This window comes from Embiotoca jacksoni, unplaced genomic scaffold (assembly GCF_022577435.1).
Source record: "Embiotoca jacksoni isolate LCO1_2020_lvr unplaced genomic scaffold, fEmbJac1.0.p SCAF_15, whole genome shotgun sequence".
Classification (NCBI taxonomy): domain Eukaryota; kingdom Metazoa; phylum Chordata; class Actinopteri; family Embiotocidae; genus Embiotoca; species Embiotoca jacksoni.
In genome coordinates this window covers 14,307,612-14,329,735 of record NW_027185285.1, presented here as the reverse complement: position 1 = coordinate 14,329,735, position 22,124 = coordinate 14,307,612, and the positions used below count along the sequence as shown (strand labels likewise).

The following is a 22,124-nucleotide window of genomic DNA, read 5'->3' as shown; positions in this document are numbered from 1 at the left end:
AGTACAGACAGACCAATGGTGTTCTTAGAAAATGGAAGTTTTTTTTTTTCATATTTCGTCTCTTGTAACTGGTTCCTTCGTGGTGTTTACTCTCACAGCCCCTCCCCTGGACACAAATGGGTCATTCGCTGTTTCATGTGTGTATTCTGCAGATGAATAATTTTAGCAAACTTTCATTTAAAACAAATCTGTTGTAATTGGTTTGAAAGTTGTGCAAGAGTATTATATTGGTATTGTATGGCAATGGGACAATTGTTTCCGTGTATATTTGTTTTTAACTGCCTCTTGTGTCCGTCTCCTTTTTAAAAATCATTATTCTCTGTTTTTAGTCATTGCATCCGTATTATATGTGTATTTTTCATCTTTTGTGAAGCACATCAATCTACCTATTTATATTCAATGTCTATAAGGTGATGCTAATTTAAAACTTGTTTAATAACAACTGAGAGTTCACTGCCTGATTGAAACACTGACATGGCCAATCAGAATGTCCTCAAACTGCAGCTATATCAGTGGGTCAAATGGGCTGCCCCACAAAAATAATTTCTCCATATGAATTGTGTTAAGTTAAAGAAATAATAGAAATGTATTATTTTGTACAATTGTACCTATAAAAAAAATTCTGAATATGTTGAGTTGAAAGAACGATCTGGTTGTATTTATCTCAACTTATTTTAATATCATGGGCTTAAAGTTCCAACATGAAGCTGAATATTCTTAATAACATTAGCCTTCCTGTCTCACTTGAACACTTAGGTAGGCTTTTGCATAAATATCTATTTGTATCTAAGTTTTTTTGTGTCATTTTTCTTTTGCTAAAAAGGCAGCTATTATTTCGATAATTGAAAAGAATCAAAAGCAGTTTTTTTTTTTTTTTTTTTTTTTTTTTTTTTTTTTTTTAATGCAGCAACTTAAACACATGTACAAATACATGACAAGTAGAGATTTCAAAATGCGAACCAGGCCAAGTCATTTATGCTCAACCCTTCTAACTTAAAAAGTGTCATGTTTTTCAGGGCAGCAGCCAAGCCAAAGCACATTAAGATGGACAATCTCAAGTACAAAGAGCACAGGTCTCAACAAGAATGTCTTAAAGTTTTGTAAAACTTTGTGATTCTGTCCTTTATATGCTTGCACATGGGTTATATCTGGTCCACACACAACAAACCAGAACTCACTGAACTGGTTGAAACTGGTTTGAGATGTGTGGGCTGGCTATGGCCCATATAACCCTTGTCATTAACAGAACTGAGCCAATATATGCTATAGTTGGCCCAGATGAGGCCCGGAAGTGATTGCTATCTTGGACATGTTCAAACTTTCAATTCAATTCAATTTTAAGATGCCCTTTCAATAAATCAATATGCTAACAGATCATTATTGTCCCTGATTGTTGTTGGTGCTTTCTGTCACCCTGGACATGCAGATCAGTGGCCTGAGATACCGACAGGTGGAATAAAAGACGTGGTGTTGAATAGATCACAGAGATATGTAGAGGTTTAACAGCCTTGACGTCACAGGTGGTCACGTTGTATTTCCAAAATTGCTCCATGACCATTAGAAGATCTTATAAATAACCCCTGCTCTTCTCCCTCCTAACGGGGGACCAGAAAAAGTTGCCCCGTTGCCCATGAGTCCCCTCTTTTGTATGGATGAAATGATCATTCACCAACCACTGCGAGTCCCTTCAACTGCGCTCGGCCAATGGCGTGTGTCCGCCGAGGAAACCACCCAGTTCCCGTCACGTTGTACGCTGAGGCGGAGACAAAGAGGACACTGAGGCCAATAGGAGTGAATCTCATGAATAATATGACATCAGCGATCCCACGCTCACCAACCCAACCTCCTTCCTGCATCGCAGGCTACGGCCGCCCAGTCCCTCAGCCTGACAGCGAACAAACCAAACCAATGTGAACAGCCGACGTTTAGTTCAAGCCGCCGCCCCCTTTTCCTCACTCTCCGCTGTTTTCCTCCTTTATGGACTGACCGCGACAGCTGCCAATGTGTTGTTCATCTTCGTGAAGTTGGGACAAAACCGAAGGGTGAGTATAAGTCTGTATTTTACCTTCTACAAGGGATAATAGTTGAACAGCGGGCGCGCCTCCAGACGCGGTGTCCTACCGCGTTTCTGCAGCTGGTTTGCAGAAGGTGCTTAATGTCACGTCCGCACGATGCAAACAGCAGCGTGCATTTTCAGCTGGGAGGTCTGCTGTTGGTTTCGTAGTGCTGTCTGTGGCAGCTTGTACTCCTCAGACCAGCCTGATCAAGGACATCATGGGGTGTGCGGGTGTCCTCTCTGAGGATTGTGGGCCTACTGGACAGTAACATCATTATTCCGAATAGTGAGCAAGGTCAGGGTGATGATTACTACCATAAAAGGTCAGTGTGAGTGCCTGTATTTCATGACTATCCACCCATGAGGGGAAGCAGGTGGGTATACCCAGAGAGAGCCTGAGGGAATCCCAGTGTCTCCAAACAAAGTTGAATTTCAGCAGTTTAGTGTTCACCCTCAAAGGCAGTGGGTGGTGTTTTTTCATATTCTTAACTGTCTTCCATCTAATCTGTGATCGTTCATGATATCTAACTCTGAAAATCTTACACGGGCCTCCAAAATGCAGAATCTGCACGAGCAGGAAAGTTTATCTGAGAAGATGTTTGGTTTGTCATATGTCTGAGGAGCACTCTATAACCAGGATGTAGCTGCGGACCTAAACTCAGTCCCTTTAGTGTGTCCATCATGTCCACTGGTATCACTTGCAGCTCAACACAAGCACTCTGGAATTCAAGATCACTTTGAATTTCTGTTGAGCAGAAGTTGTGGACAGGGTTGTTCTACAGGTGGAGCAGACGTTCCCTTTCTACTGTTCACTTCTAGGATTGCCTGCTTTAGGGTTTTTTTGTAAGTCACATGATTACAACATACACCAGGAGCACATCAACATGTGCCACAGTGGAAGTAACTGGATCAAGTTGATCCATGCCCTTGTTTATACCTTCCTACAACTCTGCATCCTTTCTCACGCCACTCCCCCGTCTGTTCAGGAGGTTTCACCACTTCTACAAGCACGGACGCAACACCAAGTTGTATTTTCACTCACACATTCAGGCAGGAGGAATGCACTCCTGTCCCAATCACACGCTGTGACTGTCTACATTGCTACCCGGAAGACCGCAGTAGGCCTTAACGCAAGATTACAGTTTTATTCTCACAAAGAAAATTAGTTGATTTTTACACACAAAAATGAATGCAGTACGTGATGTACTTTGCTGTGCATATATGTTAATTTGTAGCTACACTGGAAGGTGGCCACAAAAAGCCCTTTGGTCATGTCAGATAGTACACAGAACAAATACTGCACAGAACACATTACATGAGTGGACTGTATGACATGCACTCTTAAGGCGGGTGCCTATTGCTCAACCCTTCAGTGTTTGTTTGACCAAGGAAATGAAACGGCTTGAAACGTATAGTTTTAAGGATAGAAGTCAAACATATGAGGATGACATTCAAATTGAGAAAGGTTGTGTTCACATTGGAGTAGTATAATGTAATAGGAATTATGAAATAGGGTGTGTGGTTTATTGAAAACTGGTTTCCTACAGGTATATGAGGAAATCTTGGTAAAGAGGAAGTTACTTTTTTTGAAGAAAATGTGTCAGCTACTTGTGAGGCTTCCCTGGCAGTTATTAAAACTAACTTATGTGGATTAATCAGAAAAAAAAAAAAAATTAAAGTCCTTCACTTTCTGTCATCACAGGCAAGTGTCATGAATATTTATAAAAAACAACAACAATAGCACGTTTCTATCTTGACGTGTGCGTTGCTTACGCATCAAGTTAAACACATGACAATCATGTGTTGTGTATACATAGTTGTAAGATGTCCCCATCTCAGCAAAGTGTGTTCTATATTTACCCAGCATGCCGCTGGCTCGCAGCCTGTCCGTCACATCCCTGTCAGGACTGGAGGAATGGGACGAGGGCTTTGATTTGGAGGATGCAGTTCTTTTTGAAATTGCCTGGGAGGTCGCGAACAAAGGCAAGTGTTTGGTGTGTGTGCACTTTAACTTGGAAGTTTTTCTAAATGACTCAGACACAAATATAAATGTTTAACTTTTTTTTTTTTTAATCAACACCAAACATGGTCAATTTCATGTATACATATTCATATATATATAAATACTAATGGTGTTGAATCCTATCATATCTTTGTCTCGACTTTGTGTGGCATGTTTGCTGCATGTGTGAAGTGGGAGGCATCTACACCGTGATCCAGACCAAAGCCCGTCTGACCGCAGAGGAATGGGGGGAGAACTATTTCCTGGTGGGTCCCTACGTGGAGAGCAACGTGCGCACTCAGGTGGAGCTGATCGAACCCACTAACCCCGTGCTGAAGCGGACCATTGATAAGATGAACTCCAGTGGGTGTAAGGTACTACCACACGTACACAGTAAACACACTCACACACACACCTCTGAGTTAAATATACACATTCCGCTCAAGGACGGCCATTCTTACTACTCACAGCCTGAGTAATTATAGAGTGATATTTAGGAATAGGTGCAGCGAATGTGCTCTGTAAAACCCCTCTAGAGATCATCCATAGCTCCACTATTATATCTGACTTCCTGAGCTCCCTCTTGGCTCAGCTCTCTTTTCCTGACCACGACTCTAAACCCCGTGACATTTCCCTGCAAAGGTCAGAGTTTGTATTAATGTCTTTCTGTCTCTTGCTCTTTCACACAGACACAGTCCAGAAATAGATGACTGAGAGTGATCCTTTTAATGCTTTGTGCTGCATCACTCTGGGAGTGCTGTGGAATTAGGGGTCAAGGCTAAGGAGTGGTACTATTTTAAAGGAATAGTGCAGCTATTTCAACAAAGGTATATGCTGAATCTCACATTAGAGACCAGCACCACAGCAAAGTTAGCTGGGCTGAAATTTCATTTTTCCAGAAAGATGTTGAGGTCATGTATTAGTACATTGAACTTGTCAATTCCACTTTAGTCATACTTTCATCTTGAAGTGTCACACTTTGGTTTGATTTTGTTTCCGTGAGAAAAACTCCATCAAGCTTAATCTGAGATTGTGTGGTTGGAATATGTTTTTGTAAAAAGAATGAATGCCATGCAAGCATTTGAGGCCATTTTGGCCTTTGAGGCCAAGGACAAACAAATTCAATCAATGAAAAATAATAACGAGATGCTGCTGCAACTGCAGCTACAACTCCTAGTTAGTATTCTTCACAAAATTGAATTAAAGTAATAAAAAAATATTCCCACAGCCGAGGGTGTGGTGTCTCAAAAAGTAATGTTTCCCCCTCTCACCCTCATCTCCATTTTTACACAGGTCTATTTTGGCCGCTGGCTCATTGAGGGGAGTCCCTACGTGGTTCTTATTGATGTCGCGTTCACGGCCTGGTCTCTGGACCGCTGGAAGAGTGAGCTGTGGGAGCTTTGTGACATCGGTGTGCCGTGGTTCGACCGCGAGGCCAATGATGCCGTGCTGTTCGGCTTCCTGACGGCCTGGCTTCTGGGAGAGGTGAGCGGCTCAAACTAAATACTCCGCAGATGGCAAGAGCGGATATAACATTAAAAAAAAAATGCCTCGTTGCGTTGTATGAAGATGAGAATTTCAATTGTGTATTTATGTGCAGAAAGAAAACTGATTACAACAAAAAATTCATCCGAGTAATCCGTAGCCTTTCAAAACAAAACTTTAAAACACGTGCACGACTGCGACTGTGTGTATGTCCACATATATGTGTGTAATTCATGCTGACCTTGTGTTCCTCCATATTTGCAGTACGTAGCTCAGAGTGAAGAGCCTCCACATGTGGTGGCCCATTTCCATGAGTGGCTGGCCGGCCTGGGCCTGGTGTTGTGTAGACACAGACAGCTTCCTGTTGCAACCATCTTCACCACTCACGCTACACTCCTGGGACGCTACCTGTGTGCTGGAAGCGTGGACTTCTATAACAACCTTGCAGAGGTGTGTGTGTGTGTGTGTGTGTGTGTGTGTGTGTGTGTGTGTGTGTGTGTGTGTGTGTGTGTGTGTGTGTGTGTGTGTGTGTGTCCATTCCTACATTTGACTATATATCAGTGCAATAAAATAAACAGGAAGGGATAGAAATATTAATATTAATATTCGGGGGAGTAATGTGGACAATTATTATTGACTCCACAAGCAGCTGACCTCATTGTAATCTTTGTCTGTCCTGATGGTCTCTCGTTCAGTTCAATGTGGATAAGGAAGCCGGCGATCGACAGATCTACCATCGCTACTGTTTGGAGCGGTCGGCTGCCCACTGTGCCCACGTCTTCACCACAGTGTCACAAATTACAGCCATTGAGGCAGAATACCTGCTCAAGAGGAAACCAGGTGTGTGGAGGTGAATTGATGTATGACACTGCATTCAGAAAATTCAATGATGGTTCACTCTGTGGGCGGCACAGTCGTGCAGTGGTTGGCATTGTTGCCTCACAGCGAGAAGGTCTTTTCTGTGCGGAGTTTGCATGTTCTCCCAGGTGTGAATGAGAGCGAGAATGGTCTTTGTTTCCATCTGTCTATTTGTTGGCCCTGTGATAGACTGGTGTACCCTGCCTTCACCCAAAGTGAGCTGGGATAGGCTCCAGCTCCCCCGTGACCCTGTTCAGGATAAAGCGGGTATAGAGAATGGATGGATGGATGGTTCACTCTGTTCTCCTCATCATCACGAGCTGAGAGAGCAAGTCTCTCTGAACATGGATATAGTGTATTTCCCACTGCAGCTTTAGCGTATGCTTTTAACTGAAAACAGCTGGCTGGTTAGCTAATGAGATACTTCATAAGAGTTTAACTGATTTATGTTTTGGATTAAATAAATATCTCCCACCACACAGACATCATCACTCCCAACGGGCTCAACGTGAAGAAGTTCTCAGCTGTGCACGAGTTTCAAAACCTCCATGCTCAGAGCAAGAACCGGATCCAGGAGTTTGTCAGGGGACATTTCTACGGGTCAGAACACACAGCAACCATAACACAGTCACAACTTTATGAATTCAGTCGCAAAAGAAATGATCCACTTGCATTCGGAGGAATATGATATTCACAATGATATTATAGTGAATAATAATGACAACTCTGATTATCACTGCATGTCTTCACCATCAGGCACCTTGACTTCGACCTGGACAAGTGTTTGTTCCTCTTCATTGCTGGAAGATATGAATTCTCCAACAAAGGAGCCGACATCTTCTTGGAGGCTTTAGCCAGACTCAACTATCTGCTGAGAGTGAGTGTGTACAAGTGTGTGTATAAATGTATTTGTGGGGGGAGGAAGGTGAAGCCTAGGTGTAAAAACTTAACCACATTTTTTAATTTTTTTTTACACTCTTCCTCTCACAGGTCAACCACAGTGACGTGACCGTCATTGCATTCTTCATCATGCCAGCTCGGACAAACAACTTCAATGTGGAGACCTTGAAGGGCCAAGCAGTCAGGAAGCAGCTCTGGTGAGGTTATTTTTAGACGCTGTGACTTAAGTTGTTTCACAACATGCAGCCTCTAGAGCAAGGGTGTCAAACATACGGCCCGCGGGCCGGATCCGGCCCGCCAGGGGGTCCAGCTCGGCCCGCCGGATGACTTTGCTAAGTGTGAAAATTACAGAAAGACATAAATTGCATTTCTATGAGAATATGGAGGTTTATGAGTACAAACGTTTTGTTATTTATTTTTTTAATCGATCCAGTAATTGCTTCAAAAACAGCGTAAATGCGACGTCTGCTCCGGAGGAAGAAGCGCTCGGTGCCACAGGCAGCAGCGCTCGCTGCTCGCTTTGTGACGCGTTTGACGTCAAACGCGTCACAAAGCGAGGGAATCTGCAGAGGAGAGCCGGGGCAGATAAACAGTGGGCTGATGTCTGAGTTTTTGGTCTTTATGTTTCTAGTTTATTGTAGAAAGACCTTAAAACAGGGTTTATCATCCAAAAACCTTCACCAATGATTTAAACAAAGAGAAATATTGTCGTTATGTATGCGTTATTATGCTATGATTTCACTGGTCTGGCCCACTTGAGATCAAAGTGGGCAGTATGTGGCCCCTTAACTAAAATGAGTTTGACACCCCTGCTCTAGAGAATGCATGTAACCAATAGTGTTCATTATGAGCCACAAGTGTCACATTCACCCACATCGAGAAGTCAAAAGTGGTAAAATGCTTATACTTGTCTTTTTGTTGTTGATGTCCATGACAGGGATACTGCTCAGACTGTGAAGGAACGCTTCGGAAAGAAACTTTATGAGTCACTTCTAGTGTAAGTAGACCACCTAGTGGTACACTAGGACTACCTCATTAGAGCCATAATATGTGGTATGACGTGTCCAATAACACCAACAAATAAAAGTGTGAAGCCAGTAAGGTCCAATCCCAATTCCCGCCCCTTGGCCCTACCCCTTCGTTTGGCATATGCCAGCGTAGGATAGCGTACCCTGTTTCTTTTAGGGATCGAGGGTTAGAGGTCGTCTGGCCTTTCAACTGATCGTCCAAACGGAGTGATTTCAGATGCAAACTCCCAAGTTGAGTGCCAGAAAAATATTTTGCAAACTGAAATAACACAACATGAAAAATTGTCCATAAAATACATAAATAGATTTATTTTTTTTCAAGAATATTTTCATAATCTGAAAGTGCAGTTTTGGGATAATAAAGCTATTTATGGTTCAAAATGATTGAACGAAGTCTTGTTTGGGAGCATTGATAGCTGATTCTCTGAGATACACTGTTTTGTCATCACACTGTATATTTCCACTAATTAAATAATCAAATTCCGGAGACTTACAAACTTATTAATAATTAACTTAGGAGAACTGTGGCTACTGTTGATGCAACAAGTGGTGCCTTAATTCCTTAAATTATCATTGTAAATCCTTTCCCTTCTAGCTCCGTTCTGAAGGGTCACTACCCAGTAGAGGGCACTCCTAAATGAGGGATGTGGCCACCGGATGGCAAATGGAGTTGGGCCTAAAAGACACCTGGCTTAATGAAAATATGTAAATTCTCCGCAAAACGTAGTTCCATTGTCAAAACACGCTATTAATATGTTGTTTTTGGAAATGACTGAGATACTTGGTCACATGTTGTAGAATTAAGATCCCAGCAGATCAAGCTTCCCAATCTACAAGTTTTGTTTTCTCCATTAAGTCTAAAACGAGCTGTATTTTCTTTAGAGGGCAGCTGCCAGATGTGTCGAAGATGCTGGACAAAGAGGACTTCACCATAATGAAGCGGGCCATCTTTGCAACTCAGAGACAGTGCCAGCCTCCAGTCTGCACCCATAATATGCTGGAGGACAGCAGCGACCCCATCCTGACCTGTGTGCGCCGCATCGGCCTTTTCAACAGCTCTGCCGACCGGGTCAAGGTGGGTCAGTTTAAAGCGGCCCATTAATGTCCTAAATCATAAAAAGATTATCATCCCAGCATCCGTGAGGATCTCTTCTTACCTGTTTGTTCGAGGGGGGGAGAGGGGGGGGGGGGGGGGTTCGGAGGCATCCTAAATACCAGTAATAATGTATAATTTTGTTCTCCACATGTTTCATGGGTCTGCAAAGATTTTCAGTCCACTGTGTGACCTGTAAAATACATCATGTTGTGCTCAAGAGTTAGTTTGCTGCTCATACTAAAGGTTGTGATACTGAATGGCATCTCCATCCGTTAGATTATCTTCCATCCAGAGTTCCTTTCGTCCACCTCCCCTCTACTTCCAATGGATTATGAAGAGTTTGTAAGAGGTTGCCACCTCGGCGTCTTCCCTTCTTACTATGAACCTTGGGGCTACACACCAGGTACGGTCGATAGTTGCTGAAATATGTATATATATGTGTGTACGATAAATCAAAACGTTAATCAGGCCTCACTGTTTCTGTCGCCAGCTGAGTGCACAGTCATGGGAATTCCATCAATCTCAACCAACCTATCTGGCTTCGGCTGTTTTATGGAGGAACACATAGCAGACCCGTCAGCTTATGGTGCGTCACATTTATCTTCTAAGTTCTACTTGATTCTCAAAAAGCAAGAATCACTGACGCCTTTTCTTTCCCATCATGCCCTTTCTTTCTGCAGGTATCTACATCCTGGATCGGCGGTATCGGGGGATTGACGAGTCGTGTAACCAGCTCACTTCCTTCCTGTTCCAGTTCTGCAAGCAGAGCCGGCGCCAGCGGATCATCCAGAGGAACCGCACCGAGCGCCTGAGTGACCTCTTGGACTGGAAATACCTCGGCAGGGTGAGATTACAAATCCATAAAATAAACTTGGAATTGCATCAACTTTGAAATTAATCCTTTTTTTTTTTCTTCTGCTCTGCATTAGTATTATATATCTGCCCGTCATATGGCCTTGGCTAAAGCCTTCCCTGACACCTACCTGTATGATCCTCATGAGCCCAGCTCGGTAAGTTCACGTGTCTCTGGTTGGGAGATGTATTCAACGTTATTGTTTCTGAAAAGAAAATCTGTTCGGCTTCATCTTGTGATTGAGACCATAATGTTTTCGTCCTCATCCTCAGACCACAGGTTTCCGCTACCCCCGACCAGCCTCTGTGCCACCTTCTCCGTCTCTGTCCCGCCACTCCTCCCCACGCCACAGTGAGGGTGAGGACAACGATGAAGAAGAGCGCTACGATGAGGATCTGGAGGCAGAGAAGGACCGAGTGAACATCCGCCAGCCGCACACCCTGCCATTAAAAAACAAGTCCTCTGGTGTCCCCGGTGCCAACGGGAACAGCGACGGCGTCACCACCAAGCAGAACTGAGACGGACACGCGCATACACACAACAAATGCTAAAACCTCACTCGTGAAACTGTCTGTGGCCATCGGTAAAATCATCCATGTACTCGCAGACTTTACAAACGAGTGCAGTTGTGTGAATGCGTGTGATGAATTTAGTATCGGCATGTTGTGAAAAATTGCATCACTGTCAGTGTCTTCCCAAACTGTGTGTACCTCAGACTTTTTTAAATGATCTCTCAGTTTGATGTTTTGGTATCGTTTCAGTTACACCAGCAGAGCAACCAGTGGTTTGTTTTGAGGAGTAAATGCAGAAGCTAGAAGGTGCTTAACGACAGTTCAACATGGGGGGGTAAAAAAAAAAAATCAGGATTGCTGGATTTTGTAGGTACTAACACTGGATAACATAGGTCTAAAATAATGAAAAAAAAATAGCAATTGAATGGATATAGGGAGGTGGGTTTTATACTTGATTCCTAGGTGGGTCAGAGCAGGGAAAACAACACAACCCTCCTTTTTACCAGCTTGTATTCTTTACACATTCAGAGCAGGATTTTACCTGTGAAAATGCCCACATAAAGACAGGAGACATACTTTTAGTCACTGTTAGTAGCCACAAAGAGCGTCTGTTCTTCTACTTGTGTTCCACTTGTTGTGGTGATGATACAATAATTCACACTCAACTGTCCACCTTTTTTTTCTTTCTTTCTTTCTTTTAAATGCCTTGTTTACTACTAATCTTCCCAGAATGGAAATAAGATGGAGAGCACACACATGCACAGTAAGTAATAGCATTCAAAAACAACGCTGAGAAAGCTCTCCTTTTGAGAACAGTGTCCGGTGTGTTTTCACTTTCTTTCTGCGCAACCTCATACTCCTACTCCGTGTGTGTGCTTGTGGAGATTGTTAATCCTCGATTTTGGTATTTATTTGTGAAAGGAAAGGAGGTGAGACAAAGGCAAAACACAAAAAGATGGTAACTGTGTTTTCAGGTGGAAAACAAGAGAAAAGAGTTTTGACTACAGTATTTGTATTGAAAGAAGGAAAACGGTTTTACCAGACGTACACTCTCACTATCACTCCCTGTAAGAGTTTATCATTTGTTACAATCTTGCACCAGATGAACTTATAATAAAGTTGAAATGTATACTGTATATCTGTTAGTTTTACAAATGATAACTGGCTCTTCTTTCATTCTGTGCATGTAGTTTATTCAAACAAAGGGTCTGTGGGTTTTCAGATTCTCAGTAACATACTGATGCAGTGATCCACCCTCCACGCAGGTTATCCACCATAACCCATGTCATTTCTGGGGAATTTTGCAGCGGATCCTTTATGACGTCGGTAATCCTCCATAGTCCTGCTTTAGCACAAGTAAACTCTTCCCCCGTGACCTTTGCAAACTGAGATGAAAAAGAATATAAAGGCAAGAATGCAAATCACAATCTCAGTAACTTTTCAATTATTTAAACTCAAACTCGAGATTTTTTTCAATGCTTATGTAATGATAGATGTAAAGTATCATTGTTTCCAATAAACACTACTCTACAGTAGGGGCAAGAAATGTTCAGTATTTAAGTACAATTTTGAGGTACATATATGTTTACATTTAGACTACTTTCTACTCCACTGCATTTATTTCAAAGATGCATTTCAGATTAAGAGTTTACATTAAAACAATTGGTAAAAATGGATTACTATACCAGTAAGATGTTACTTCTTGAATGAAATAAGAAAAGCAATACATGAGTCACGGGGGACACATTTTTCTGGAGAGCAATATGTTTTACTTTTGACACTTAAAGTGGGATTTTGGACCCTCAGAGAAAAAATATGAGTGTCTCCTGTTTTCCACATGGGACACACGTGATCACATTTGTTACAACATCTGATAACATTGGGAAAATATGTGGAAAAGTTTTGACATGGGAATCTACATGGGCTTCACACATTACACTATGAAAATGTTCCAAAACCACGTTTCCAATGGGCAAAATACATGTTTCACATGTGCACAATCACGTGTATGTGGTCACATGTGAAAGTCATGTGGTTTTTCTGTAAGGAAATGAAAGACGTTTCATTTACATCAAACTCTTTGGGAAAGACTTGGAAATTGTGCAGGACTCACAGAGTAAACTGTTCCAGAAGGAGTTGTATGTCGCGCTGCCAGTTACAGCCCCAAGTCTGGCAGGATTCCTCCTCACTGTGTGTACTGAGAAACCATCAGACCCCGTCACCTCCACCTCCACCACATGATAGTCACTCAACCTTAGACATGAAGGAAAATGAAACTGGATGATTCAATGTATATGCTGCATGACCTCAATCACATTTTTTCAAGACTCACCCTGTATCTGATACAATCTCTCCCTGAACACCAGTAAAGCCGAGTGTTCCCGCCGCCACCGCTGCTGCTGCCATGGTGTTAACATTGTTGGGAGCAAGTGGGCACAACTCTGCCACTGAGCCTCTGAATAACGCATGCCTGCCCTCTCCCTCCGTCCAGTCACTGAGGACGTCTCCTGTCAGCCTGAAGCAGGATGGATGCTTGGACATTCTTATGAACAAAGCCTGGAAAGAAGAGAAGAAAAGGTTGAATCAGAACACAGAGAAGTTTGGTGGAGACATTGATGACGAGTGTTATCAAGACTGGGTAACACTCAACAGCTGATGTGTTAATGTAACTCAGGCAAGACACCATAATTATGTTTTGAGTGTTGAGTTTGTTCTTTTCAGGCTTCATTCTCACAGATGAAATGTTGTGATGAGTGACCTCTGCAAAGCCTTCCCATCCTCGTGCGACTCATTATAACTCCACACCTGCACTTCTCACACTGTTACCTTCAATGTCCCACTATCATTCATCCTCTGGATGTCCTGGCCTCCCCATAATGCACCGCTGGGGACGTAGAGTGTCCTGCCATACTGCTGAGCCGCCTGACGCAGCTTCTGGTTCAGATCAGGATCAGAGAGGGCAGAGGGAGAGCCCACCTGAGAGGAAGGGAAATAAAGGGGCAAAGCCGTGAAGCTTTGGGTGTTTTTATGAGTTCATTACTTGTCATGAATGCCCACAGTATCTTTCTTTGGCAACGTAACAGTCTGTCCAAAGGCATGAGTGCTCATTTATCTATGTATGTTATATTAAAACTTCAACTCTGTGTATATTACCCCATATTGTCTCTGGAAACAACGTAAATTAAACAGCATGTTTCTGTTACACACTGAAATCTATTTCCAAACTAACATACTATCAGATAACACTCTCCTGGTGAAGACATATCTATTAAGTAGCTTAAAAAAAAGTAAAATGGAAGCAGTCAGAAAACAAAGTTCTTGTTATTTCACTCAACCACCAAAATCCACAAAAAAACTGAAGAAAATCTCACCATGAAATGAGACTGAGACAGAAAATGGAGCCCAAATTCCTTCACTATCTGCGGATGGCACACCTCCACAATCACATCACATCGCCTGTAAAACACAGTGATTATTCATCACAGCTCAAAAGGGATGTCATGGAATATTAAAAGCATGTCGGTCGTAGTCCTGAGATAAGACAACATGCTCACACTGTGTTGTGTTTATTGTGGGTTTATATGACTTATGTGTTTGCACCTGTGTGCAAATGATGATAGATCACCAAGTATGAGTTCAGGAGCAACTAAACCCTTGAGCTTGTCGGCATTTCTGTTCCAGACAAAAGCCAGAGTCAAACCAAGAGCAGGCCCATCTTTGAGGATCTTGTCCGCTAGGAACTGCCCTAGATTGCAAGCACAAGCACACGCACACGCACACGCACATATTTTCAGTAATTAATATATGGAATTTCAAAGAGTGTGTATGTGGATTTGGGATGGGAGCTCACACCTAGATGTCCGTATCCCACAACTCCAATCCTTAGAGAGGAAGAGCTGGTTGCCATGTCCTGTGCAGAGGAAGCAAAGAAGCTAATGAAAGCTCAGAATATTCACCTGTAACACACACACACACACACACACACACACACACACACACACACACACACTTCTTTTGAACTTAAGCCCTATCTGATATCCATGAATCACTCCTTGACCAGTATGACACGTCCTGCATGTATTGCTCTACTCACCTGATAGTCCCGCAATCCTCCACAGCCGAGTCTCCCACCTCAGTGCAACAACCAGCCTTCAACTCCAATCTGGGAAAGCAGAGTACAAAGTTTGACTCAGAGCTCGGTCACAGTTAATCATTGCCAGTCTGCAGAATTATTACACTCAGGGATCCTCCTCCAACCTCTTCATCTTAAATTTCAGTGTCATATCCGTTATCGACAACATCGTAAAGATTTGGAGAAAAAAAGGGGTTGTACAACATCTTCATTTGTCCTGTACGCTCAATGTAACAAGATGTACGATTACTTTCATATCTGCAGCTCTCTGGGTGGTTTTGAACAATTTGTTTTTCTGTGTTTTCGGTTACAATATCAAACTGGTTAGATTTTGCCATGTTGGTGGAATCTAAAACACGGTCACCACTTGGTGAACATAAGCGTTGCATTTTTCTTCATCATCCCTTGATTACAAGCCAAAATATCTCTCACTTACTAAACATATAATTGGCAAATAATCCTGTACAGAGGCAGATTTTTTTCTTTCATTTTAAAGAGTTAATTGGACAACACATTGACAGCAATTTCATTTTAACCATTCCCATTTCTTATCATACTTAATTGCAAAGATAAAATGCATTCTGCATCAACCTCGAGGTTTAGAGATATAGGGATAAATCTTTTCTGTTAAGATGTTTTTTTCAGATCTATTTAATCAAAAACATCAGAAGTTTACATATCAAGTCAGAAACAAACTTTTTTTTCATCCATTAAAGTATTTTTCACAGTTGGTACACTTAGTTCAACTTTGCCCCTTCTGTGTTGATGTCAGCATTGGATAGGTCAAAAGTCAGCTACTTGTTCATGAGAGTTCAAACCGGGAGAACATTGATTATCAGGATCAGACCAAAGTTCATTGCCATGAAACACCAACGGACTGAACGACACGGCAGAGATTCGAGAGTAGAGGTGCTGAAACTTCGGAGGATTGTATGTGCTGGCAACCAAAACGGTAAAACCAAAACTGCAAGAGCAGAGGAAAAACAGGAGTTTCAACTGACAAAAGCTAACGAGTTCTGACTGAGAGAAGATGGACATCCTTGAGACACACGCCTATGACAGGAAGCAGAGGAGGAACATGGTACAGCTTACACTTGTTTATAGTTACTGTTAAATGTTTGTTTATGATGTTACAACTTTATCCACATGGAGATGATACACAAATCATCATTTCAGCCTCCTCTTTTGTGACATATCTCCCCCTTTCTTTCTGTTCGTCCCGGTCTATCAGTCCCGCGCTCTCCTTTTCTCTCTCTTGCCTTTCTTTTTGTCCACTGCTTTGTACTTCTACCTGTGGACTCCTGATTCCCCCGCGTCCATCACGTCTGCAGGTGTCAAATCAGCACCAGTACTCCTCTTGGCCGCGGCGGTGCTGAGCTGGAATGGAGGTCAGAGTGTCCTGGGTGTGGTGGGAGGACTGTTCTTCTCCGCTATTGGAGACTGCTGCTTGATATGGCCTGAGCTTTTTCTGCACGGTAAGAGCCCCATTTGTACATGACTTCAAACACAACATTGAGTATATTCCAGATGCAAATTAAGCTTTTTGTCCATAATCCCATTCACCAAATACACATTAGGCCCAATTTACTTTCTGTATAGTACATCCATGCCTACACGGCATTTGTTGTCATGTTAATATAAATGTAAATGTTACCTTTGGAAAATATGCCAATTTTAACATGCCATGATTTGTAAATAGTCGCATAAATCGTTTTAGTTGTTTATTTTAATATGTTTTCAACACCTCATCTCACATCTGTTTCAGGAATGGGTGCATTTGCAGTGGCTCATCTGCTGTATTCCATCTCCTTCCTATCCAGTCGTTATGCAAATTCTTCCTCTTCCTCCTGGACCCGTTTCCTGTATCTGATCCTGGTTGTAGTGGGAGTAGGTTTCTACATCTATCTATATCCATTCCTGCGGAAGGAACCACAGCCTGATGTGCTGACTCCAGCTGTGGGGGTCTACATTTTCTTAATTACTGTCATGGGTGTATTAGCTATTAGAACCCGCCACACATCAACACTGTTAGGAAGTTTGATCTTCATGGTGTCTGATGTGTCGTTGGCTCTGCAAGTTTTCAAGGTGCTGGCACCAATGAAGCATGGTAGCACTATTATCATGGTGACATATTATTTGGCACAGCTTCTAATTGCTGTGGGTGATGTGAAGGCAGTAGAGGACAACGATGACTTTGCAAAGTGGAAGAGGTCCTAACCGGTTTCCATGTGGTATTCCGAAAGTCTGAAGTCCCTTCTTTGCATAGCATTTCCTTGGTAAAAAAACGTTCCTATGAATACTTTCCAAAAGTTTTTAATGTTTCTTTAAAGGAACCTATCAAACAAAGGACAAGAGGAAGCACTGACAAACGTTTAATGAATATCAATTTAGAATATATATATTGAGTGATTTATGATTGGAATATTTTGTGAGACATCCATGTTTATGTGTACATGTTGCATGGTGGCATGATGTGAACTGGCCATTATATATGATATATAAATAACCCTGTGTTTTGTTAAGAGTAAATAAATCTGATGTCTATAACTGTGAGTCGTGGTAAAAGAAAACTCGCTGAACTAAAATACAGAAACTCTAACCCGACAACAATTAAAACTCTGATCTACTGACGTCACATTTAGATGTACATCAACAATTACAATGGAAAATACCACCTGGAATGGAGACGTTTGGTATTCAATTTAAGATATAAAGAATGAAATGAAACTGACACTGATGCTAAAACAGTTGAGGTAAGAAATGCCTTTAGCGATCCATCCCAGTGTCGTCTTTCTGCTGCTTGTTGAAACACATGACCTTCAAACGCTCGCAGAAGTCAAGCTCTTCCTGTTGGAAATAAACATGTGACTTTAAAAGGCATAATGAGACTAGGATTAAATATAATCCGAGTGTATGCAATTTTTAACAAAATCATACATTCTTTATCTGGATATAATTCATTAGTATACAAATATCTGCATGTTGGTAACTAGTTTTCACTTGGAAATGGAAATGATCAAAAGTTGGTTCATCATTTGGTCAGACGGTGTTCAACAGCAGTTGTAATTTTACACTTGGAAAAAGAGAGAGATTTATTTATACATATAGTTGCTTTTCCACTACATGTTAAGGCTCTACTAGATTTGACTCTAAACACCTTCATTTGTTTTTTTTAATAGGGGGAAAGGTTTAAAATCCCGTTTTATTTATATAGCTCCCATTAACAGGAAGAAAAACTGTGGGAAGGAAAAACTCCCTTTTAACAGGAAGAAATCTGCAACAGATCCAGGTACAGAGTTGTGGATAATTCCTGGTGCTTTTTAAAAAAATTTTTTTATCTCCCCTCTGTTGAGGATCCAAGAAAGTTGAGCTGACACTAAAATGTGATGTGAAAACATTGCAGACCACTGATGGGTCAGAGAGAAACATCACTGGAACTGCATTATTGCATCATTATCCTGCACAAACCCGTCATTGTTAACTAGCCAAGTTACTATAGTGGCTGCAATTATTTTTATATCACTGGACAACTCAGTTAAAGGAAACCCACAAAACAACACTGTGGTCGATTGAGGAGGTGCAGATGTTCCACTGTTTGATTGCCAACAAAAGGATCCAGCGCTTGTATGTTTCACGCTGAGGATGACATCACAGTAGTTTCACGCAGCGTCACTATGACGATCAGCAACACAAAGGGGGTACCACAGGATCTGCTGTGGAAAATGAAGTCTAGAAAGGCACCAAAAGCGAGGAGAGTCAAACGAAGTTGAGCCGTACTATGTGGTGGAAAAATGGCATATTTATAATCTTCAGCTTGCAAACGAAAAAAAAAAAGAGATGGAAACACAAGTTGAGGTCTAAATGATCCCAATACTTGTACCCAGTTTTACCATATTTAACCATCAGGCTTAGACGCATGAATTACCTGACTTTCCTCTTTTCCTTGAAGCTCTTTGTCTCGCTGTTTGAGTAATTCCTCCAAACCCAGAGCAGGGTTCCTGCAGTCGCTGAGCCCCTGTGGGAAGTCTTCCACCAGACTAGACCGACAATCAGAAATAAGGTTGAACATAGTTACTGATAAGAACCATGAATTAATGTCAGCCACTGAGTGTCAAATCAGCAAGGTAGAGAAAGATCCTTACCAGCAAAGGGCGCCGAGCACGTGTTCATGGAACGGCGAGTGTGGCATGCGGAGAACTGATACCAACTGCTGTACCATCCCCATAGAGACCACTGTGTCTGCAGGAAGAAATGAACAGGAAGATGCTTTGGTTGGAGATATAACCTATTCACAATGAAGAAAAGAGTACATGGCGAGGGATGGCCCCAGGATGTTTGGATTTTTTTTTTTTTTTTTCAAAAACATCCTGGGCAAGAAAGGGAGCGATAATATCAGACAAAAAAAAAAACACAAAACTGAAATACAGTAAGTATATTTCTAATACACTCAAAACCATAAAGAAAGTAAGACCAATGGAAACAGTAATTTACAGAGACACATATAGGAGAGAGCAAATTTCTGCAGCAATAGTTTGAATTGGCTAAAGGGGGGAATTTATCACATTTTCCATCGAATGCAACTTCAGAAAGAGTAACATACAGACACACTGGTTCTTTTACCCAATTTGGGCAGATTTTTGGAGCTGACTTTAGAAATTAGTCACGAGAATGAAAAGCAGAGATGTTCACTCACTAAAAAAGTACTTTTCTTGCACAGAAAAGGTGATTGTAAGCCGAGAGTTAGTCTGTGTGACATAAAAAGTTCTATAAGTAAATACTGTGGAGGTGTTTTGGCTTTGCAACTAAATCCATTACATTCATGTCAATAGATACTCAATACTTCAAAATTTGGTCGGTTAAATATTAAAAGGTCATCACCTCGAGATAAATAGTGGGTGGCGCTAATTCGTCACTTACGTACAATTAAATGGCAGCAGAGGAAGGAAGTATGATAAGATGACAGATATAATTTAATAAAAAAGTTTACCGGCATTGTTCTGTTTCTGTTCTCGTTCATACCTTTCTGTTCGGGATGCGAGTTCAGCAGATTGAGCAGAAGGAAAGCCGACTTGGTCCTGAGCCTCTCATCGTCCGACTGCATGCCTCGCAACAGCATTGAGAAACCGTCATGGGACAGGAAGGCCTGCATCCCTGCGTCCTGCTCCCGGACCAGACCTGCAGTCATAACACAATGCACTTTTGTCCTGAGGTGCACAGTAACACGCTGTCGGTCCTTCGCATGCTGCCAAAACAGCTCTGACCCACGGAGGCTCCTGAAGGTGCCCCGTGACATTTGGTACCAAGATGTGAGCAGCAAAATAAAATTAATCCTATATTCTTCTATAAGTTGAGTTGGAGCAGATCAGACTTGTTTCAACACATCCTCAGGCCATGTGTGTGTCTCCTCGAGCCAGTGCCAGTCGATAGTACGCTACCGCTGCTGACCAGGAGCACCACAGGAGGCTCTGACTGATGACTGATGTGAGAACTAACAGCACACATAGACCTGCGACACACAGCCTGAACTCCCAGAACTTCAGTTTGTCTGCCTCATCTTTGAGTGTTCATCATGGTATGTCTGAATAAATGCATCGTTATGATGCAGTCAGCATGCTTTAAAGTTTATTTTTGAAGCGCTGTCTACTCACATGAGACGGCGTGAAGGGCTTTGACTCTGACGGTGGGGTGGGGGTCTGAGTCGGTCAGCTGCAGCACCTTTGGCAGCGTCCCGATTTTAAGCAAGTAGACCTGCACCTCCGGCATGTTCTGCGCACAGGAGGCGATGAGCTGGGCAGCACGCCACCTCAGCCCACTTTGGGCATGACACAGATACTCGGAGACAGTCAAATCCAGTCCACCGAGAGTCATCAGGTCTGTAACGTACAGAAGTGGGACACAGTCAGTTTAGTCAACACACAACCTTTATGTAGCGCTTCCAGCTCTACGAAAGCATCTGATCTCTTTCTGAGAATATCAACTCTAATTTATTACAAACCTCTAGCATTGTCCAGGTTCTCACACAAATAGGACAGCATCTCAAAGGCTGATTCCCGCTCAGCGTCATCATCGGTCTCCCTTTTAACCACTCCCTCTTGGCTCAGGACAACTATGCACCGCTTCATGTGCTCCACTTCATCCGTTTGCCCTTTGCAGGCCTCTGCTAGAGCTTCTCTCAGCCATATTTTCCTCTGCAGCAAAGAAAAGAACATGTTTATCACGATGTATTAAAACCCTCTGACGCAAAGTCAAATAATCCATAAAAAAGGACGATGACGTCAGTGTCTTTGCCCAAGCCCCCCCCCCCCCCCTGCACTTACCTCCTCTGGCATGGGCTCGAGAGGGGCAGGACCCTCCGCGGCTGATCCAGCGTCCACCGCCAGCTGCAGGACACCCTGAAGGTTCCGGGGATATCTGCGGTCTTGGCCGTCTTCTGACATGATGTGAACAGCTGCAGAGAAAAAACAACAACAACAAAAAAAGATCAGCGAGACGGAGACAAGCGGGTTTCACAAACGGAGTGGATGCTGAGAATATGAATCTAAAGCAGTGAAGAAAGGTCAGGGTTCAGTTTTACGGGAGTTCACCTGACTTTTACTGTCCAGGTGCTGCAAACACTACGATGTCTAGTTTTAGTGTCGCAGTCGCGTGACGGTGTTCATAAGTGAAATCATGTTAAACTTCATACACACATACAAACAGACATGCACAGATGCACACATGCATAAATAAATACGTACATATATTCACACATACATACATAAATACATGCATATATTCATACATACGGATCATAATGCCCGTGTATAACTACCGTAATCTGGAGCTCAGGATGATATGGAACCTCCTCGATAATATTAGTTTATTCCTAACTTACCGTTAAGGAGTACGATAAAAAAAACCGCGTTGACTGAATGGATGTTTCTTTCTGAGCCTAAAACAAGTTTCCTCTCTTCAGAAATTCAGACACGTGAATGAGCTGGAACGTTCTAGCGAGCTGAGCTCACGAGGAGCTACGGAGGCCGCCATGTTTTACCGTAAAACCCGAACCAAACGGGCGACGAGCGCAACGGTCGAGGTGCTCTTTACTCCTCACCGCGTTGTTTCACTCTTTACATTTTATGTGTAAATGCATTTGTGCAAAATTACAGTAAACAGTTGAAAATTCAAAATACAACCGCGGCATTTAAAAGTTACAGCAGCAA

General features: G+C 42.4%; 4 protein-coding genes across 5 annotated transcripts; 2 read left to right on the top strand and 2 right to left on the bottom strand.

The window, feature by feature from the left end:
- The first annotated feature begins 1,871 nt into the window (after nucleotides 1-1,871).
- On the top strand, nucleotides 1,872-11,926 carry gys1 (glycogen synthase 1 (muscle)). Its single transcript, XM_069149811.1, has 16 exons — nucleotides 1,872-2,042; nucleotides 3,921-4,039; nucleotides 4,251-4,432; nucleotides 5,352-5,543; nucleotides 5,808-5,993; nucleotides 6,239-6,383; nucleotides 6,884-7,001; nucleotides 7,158-7,278; nucleotides 7,392-7,498; nucleotides 8,239-8,298; nucleotides 9,212-9,404; nucleotides 9,702-9,828; nucleotides 9,916-10,011; nucleotides 10,106-10,269; nucleotides 10,355-10,435; nucleotides 10,551-11,926. The coding sequence occupies exons 2-16, from the start codon at nucleotides 3,922-3,924 to the stop codon at nucleotides 10,794-10,796; spliced, it is 2,136 nt and encodes a 711-aa protein (XP_069005912.1). The 5' UTR covers nucleotides 1,872-2,042; nucleotide 3,921; the 3' UTR covers nucleotides 10,797-11,926.
- Nucleotides 11,927-11,997: 71 nt separating this feature from the next.
- aspdh (aspartate dehydrogenase domain containing) lies at nucleotides 11,998-15,774 on the bottom strand. Its single transcript, XM_069149814.1, has 8 exons — nucleotides 14,884-15,774; nucleotides 14,643-14,700; nucleotides 14,391-14,535; nucleotides 14,162-14,246; nucleotides 13,617-13,766; nucleotides 13,123-13,346; nucleotides 12,904-13,043; nucleotides 11,998-12,175 (listed from the first exon to the last, which is right to left on the bottom strand). Exons 2-8 carry the CDS (start codon nucleotides 14,695-14,697, stop codon nucleotides 12,138-12,140), a joined length of 837 nt encoding a protein of 278 aa, XP_069005915.1. The 5' UTR covers nucleotides 14,698-14,700; nucleotides 14,884-15,774; the 3' UTR covers nucleotides 11,998-12,137.
- On the top strand, nucleotides 15,758-17,180 carry tmem86b (transmembrane protein 86B). The gene is made up of 3 exons (XM_069149816.1): nucleotides 15,758-16,003; nucleotides 16,154-16,397; nucleotides 16,688-17,180. Exons 1-3 carry the CDS (start codon nucleotides 15,953-15,955, stop codon nucleotides 17,137-17,139), a joined length of 747 nt encoding a protein of 248 aa, XP_069005917.1. The 5' UTR covers nucleotides 15,758-15,952; the 3' UTR covers nucleotides 17,140-17,180.
- A 101-nt stretch (nucleotides 17,181-17,281) lies between these two features.
- Nucleotides 17,282-21,914, bottom strand: hspbp1 (HSPA (heat shock 70kDa) binding protein, cytoplasmic cochaperone 1). Of its 2 annotated transcripts, none has more exons than XM_069149812.1 (8): nucleotides 21,797-21,914; nucleotides 21,240-21,370; nucleotides 20,918-21,110; nucleotides 20,571-20,795; nucleotides 19,942-20,097; nucleotides 19,065-19,161; nucleotides 18,848-18,959; nucleotides 17,282-17,769 (listed from the first exon to the last, which is right to left on the bottom strand). In XM_069149812.1, the coding sequence occupies exons 2-8, from the start codon at nucleotides 21,357-21,359 to the stop codon at nucleotides 17,689-17,691; spliced, it is 984 nt and encodes a 327-aa protein (XP_069005913.1). In that variant the 5' UTR covers nucleotides 21,360-21,370; nucleotides 21,797-21,914; the 3' UTR covers nucleotides 17,282-17,688. The 2 variants fall into 2 exon arrangements, with proteins under 2 accessions (XP_069005913.1, XP_069005914.1); XM_069149813.1 differs by lacking the exon at nucleotides 21,797-21,914 and adding an exon at nucleotides 21,734-21,758.
- Between the last annotated feature and the right edge of the window lie 210 nt (nucleotides 21,915-22,124).

What these genes read in the sequence shown, in the direction of transcription:
- hspbp1 (XM_069149812.1), bottom strand. Translation starts at nt 21,359, where the DNA reads ATGTCAGAAGACGGCCAAGACCGCAGATATCCCCGGAACCTTCAGGGT. An exon ending in GAACCTGGACAATGCTAGAG is followed by an intron (nt 20,796 to 20,917) that starts GTTTGTAATAAA and finishes TGTACGTTACAG; the next exon opens with ACCTGATGACTCTCGGTGGA. An exon ending in CTCGCATCCCGAACAGAAAG is followed by an intron (nt 19,162 to 19,941) that starts GTATGAACGAGA and finishes TTCTTCCTGCAG; the next exon opens with ACACAGTGGTCTCTATGGGG.
- aspdh (XM_069149814.1), bottom strand. Translation starts at nt 14,697, where the DNA reads ATGGCAACCAGCTCTTCCTCTCTAAGGATTGGAGTTGTGGGATACGGA. An exon ending in TGTGGGATACGGACATCTAG is followed by an intron (nt 14,536 to 14,642) that starts GTGTGAGCTCCC and finishes CTTGCAATCTAG; the next exon opens with GGCAGTTCCTAGCGGACAAG. An exon ending in CTATCATCATTTGCACACAG is followed by an intron (nt 14,247 to 14,390) that starts GTGCAAACACAT and finishes TGTGTTTTACAG; the next exon opens with GCGATGTGATGTGATTGTGG.
- tmem86b (XM_069149816.1), top strand. Translation starts at nt 15,953, where the DNA reads ATGGACATCCTTGAGACACACGCCTATGACAGGAAGCAGAGGAGGAAC. An exon ending in GGAAGCAGAGGAGGAACATG is followed by an intron (nt 16,004 to 16,153) that starts GTACAGCTTACA and finishes CCGGTCTATCAG; the next exon opens with TCCCGCGCTCTCCTTTTCTC. An exon ending in GCCTGAGCTTTTTCTGCACG is followed by an intron (nt 16,398 to 16,687) that starts GTAAGAGCCCCA and finishes CATCTGTTTCAG; the next exon opens with GAATGGGTGCATTTGCAGTG.
- gys1 (XM_069149811.1), top strand. Translation starts at nt 3,922, where the DNA reads ATGCCGCTGGCTCGCAGCCTGTCCGTCACATCCCTGTCAGGACTGGAG. An exon ending in GTCAGGGGACATTTCTACGG is followed by an intron (nt 7,002 to 7,157) that starts GTCAGAACACAC and finishes CTTCACCATCAG; the next exon opens with GCACCTTGACTTCGACCTGG. An exon ending in ATCCTCATGAGCCCAGCTCG is followed by an intron (nt 10,436 to 10,550) that starts GTAAGTTCACGT and finishes CCTCATCCTCAG; the next exon opens with ACCACAGGTTTCCGCTACCC.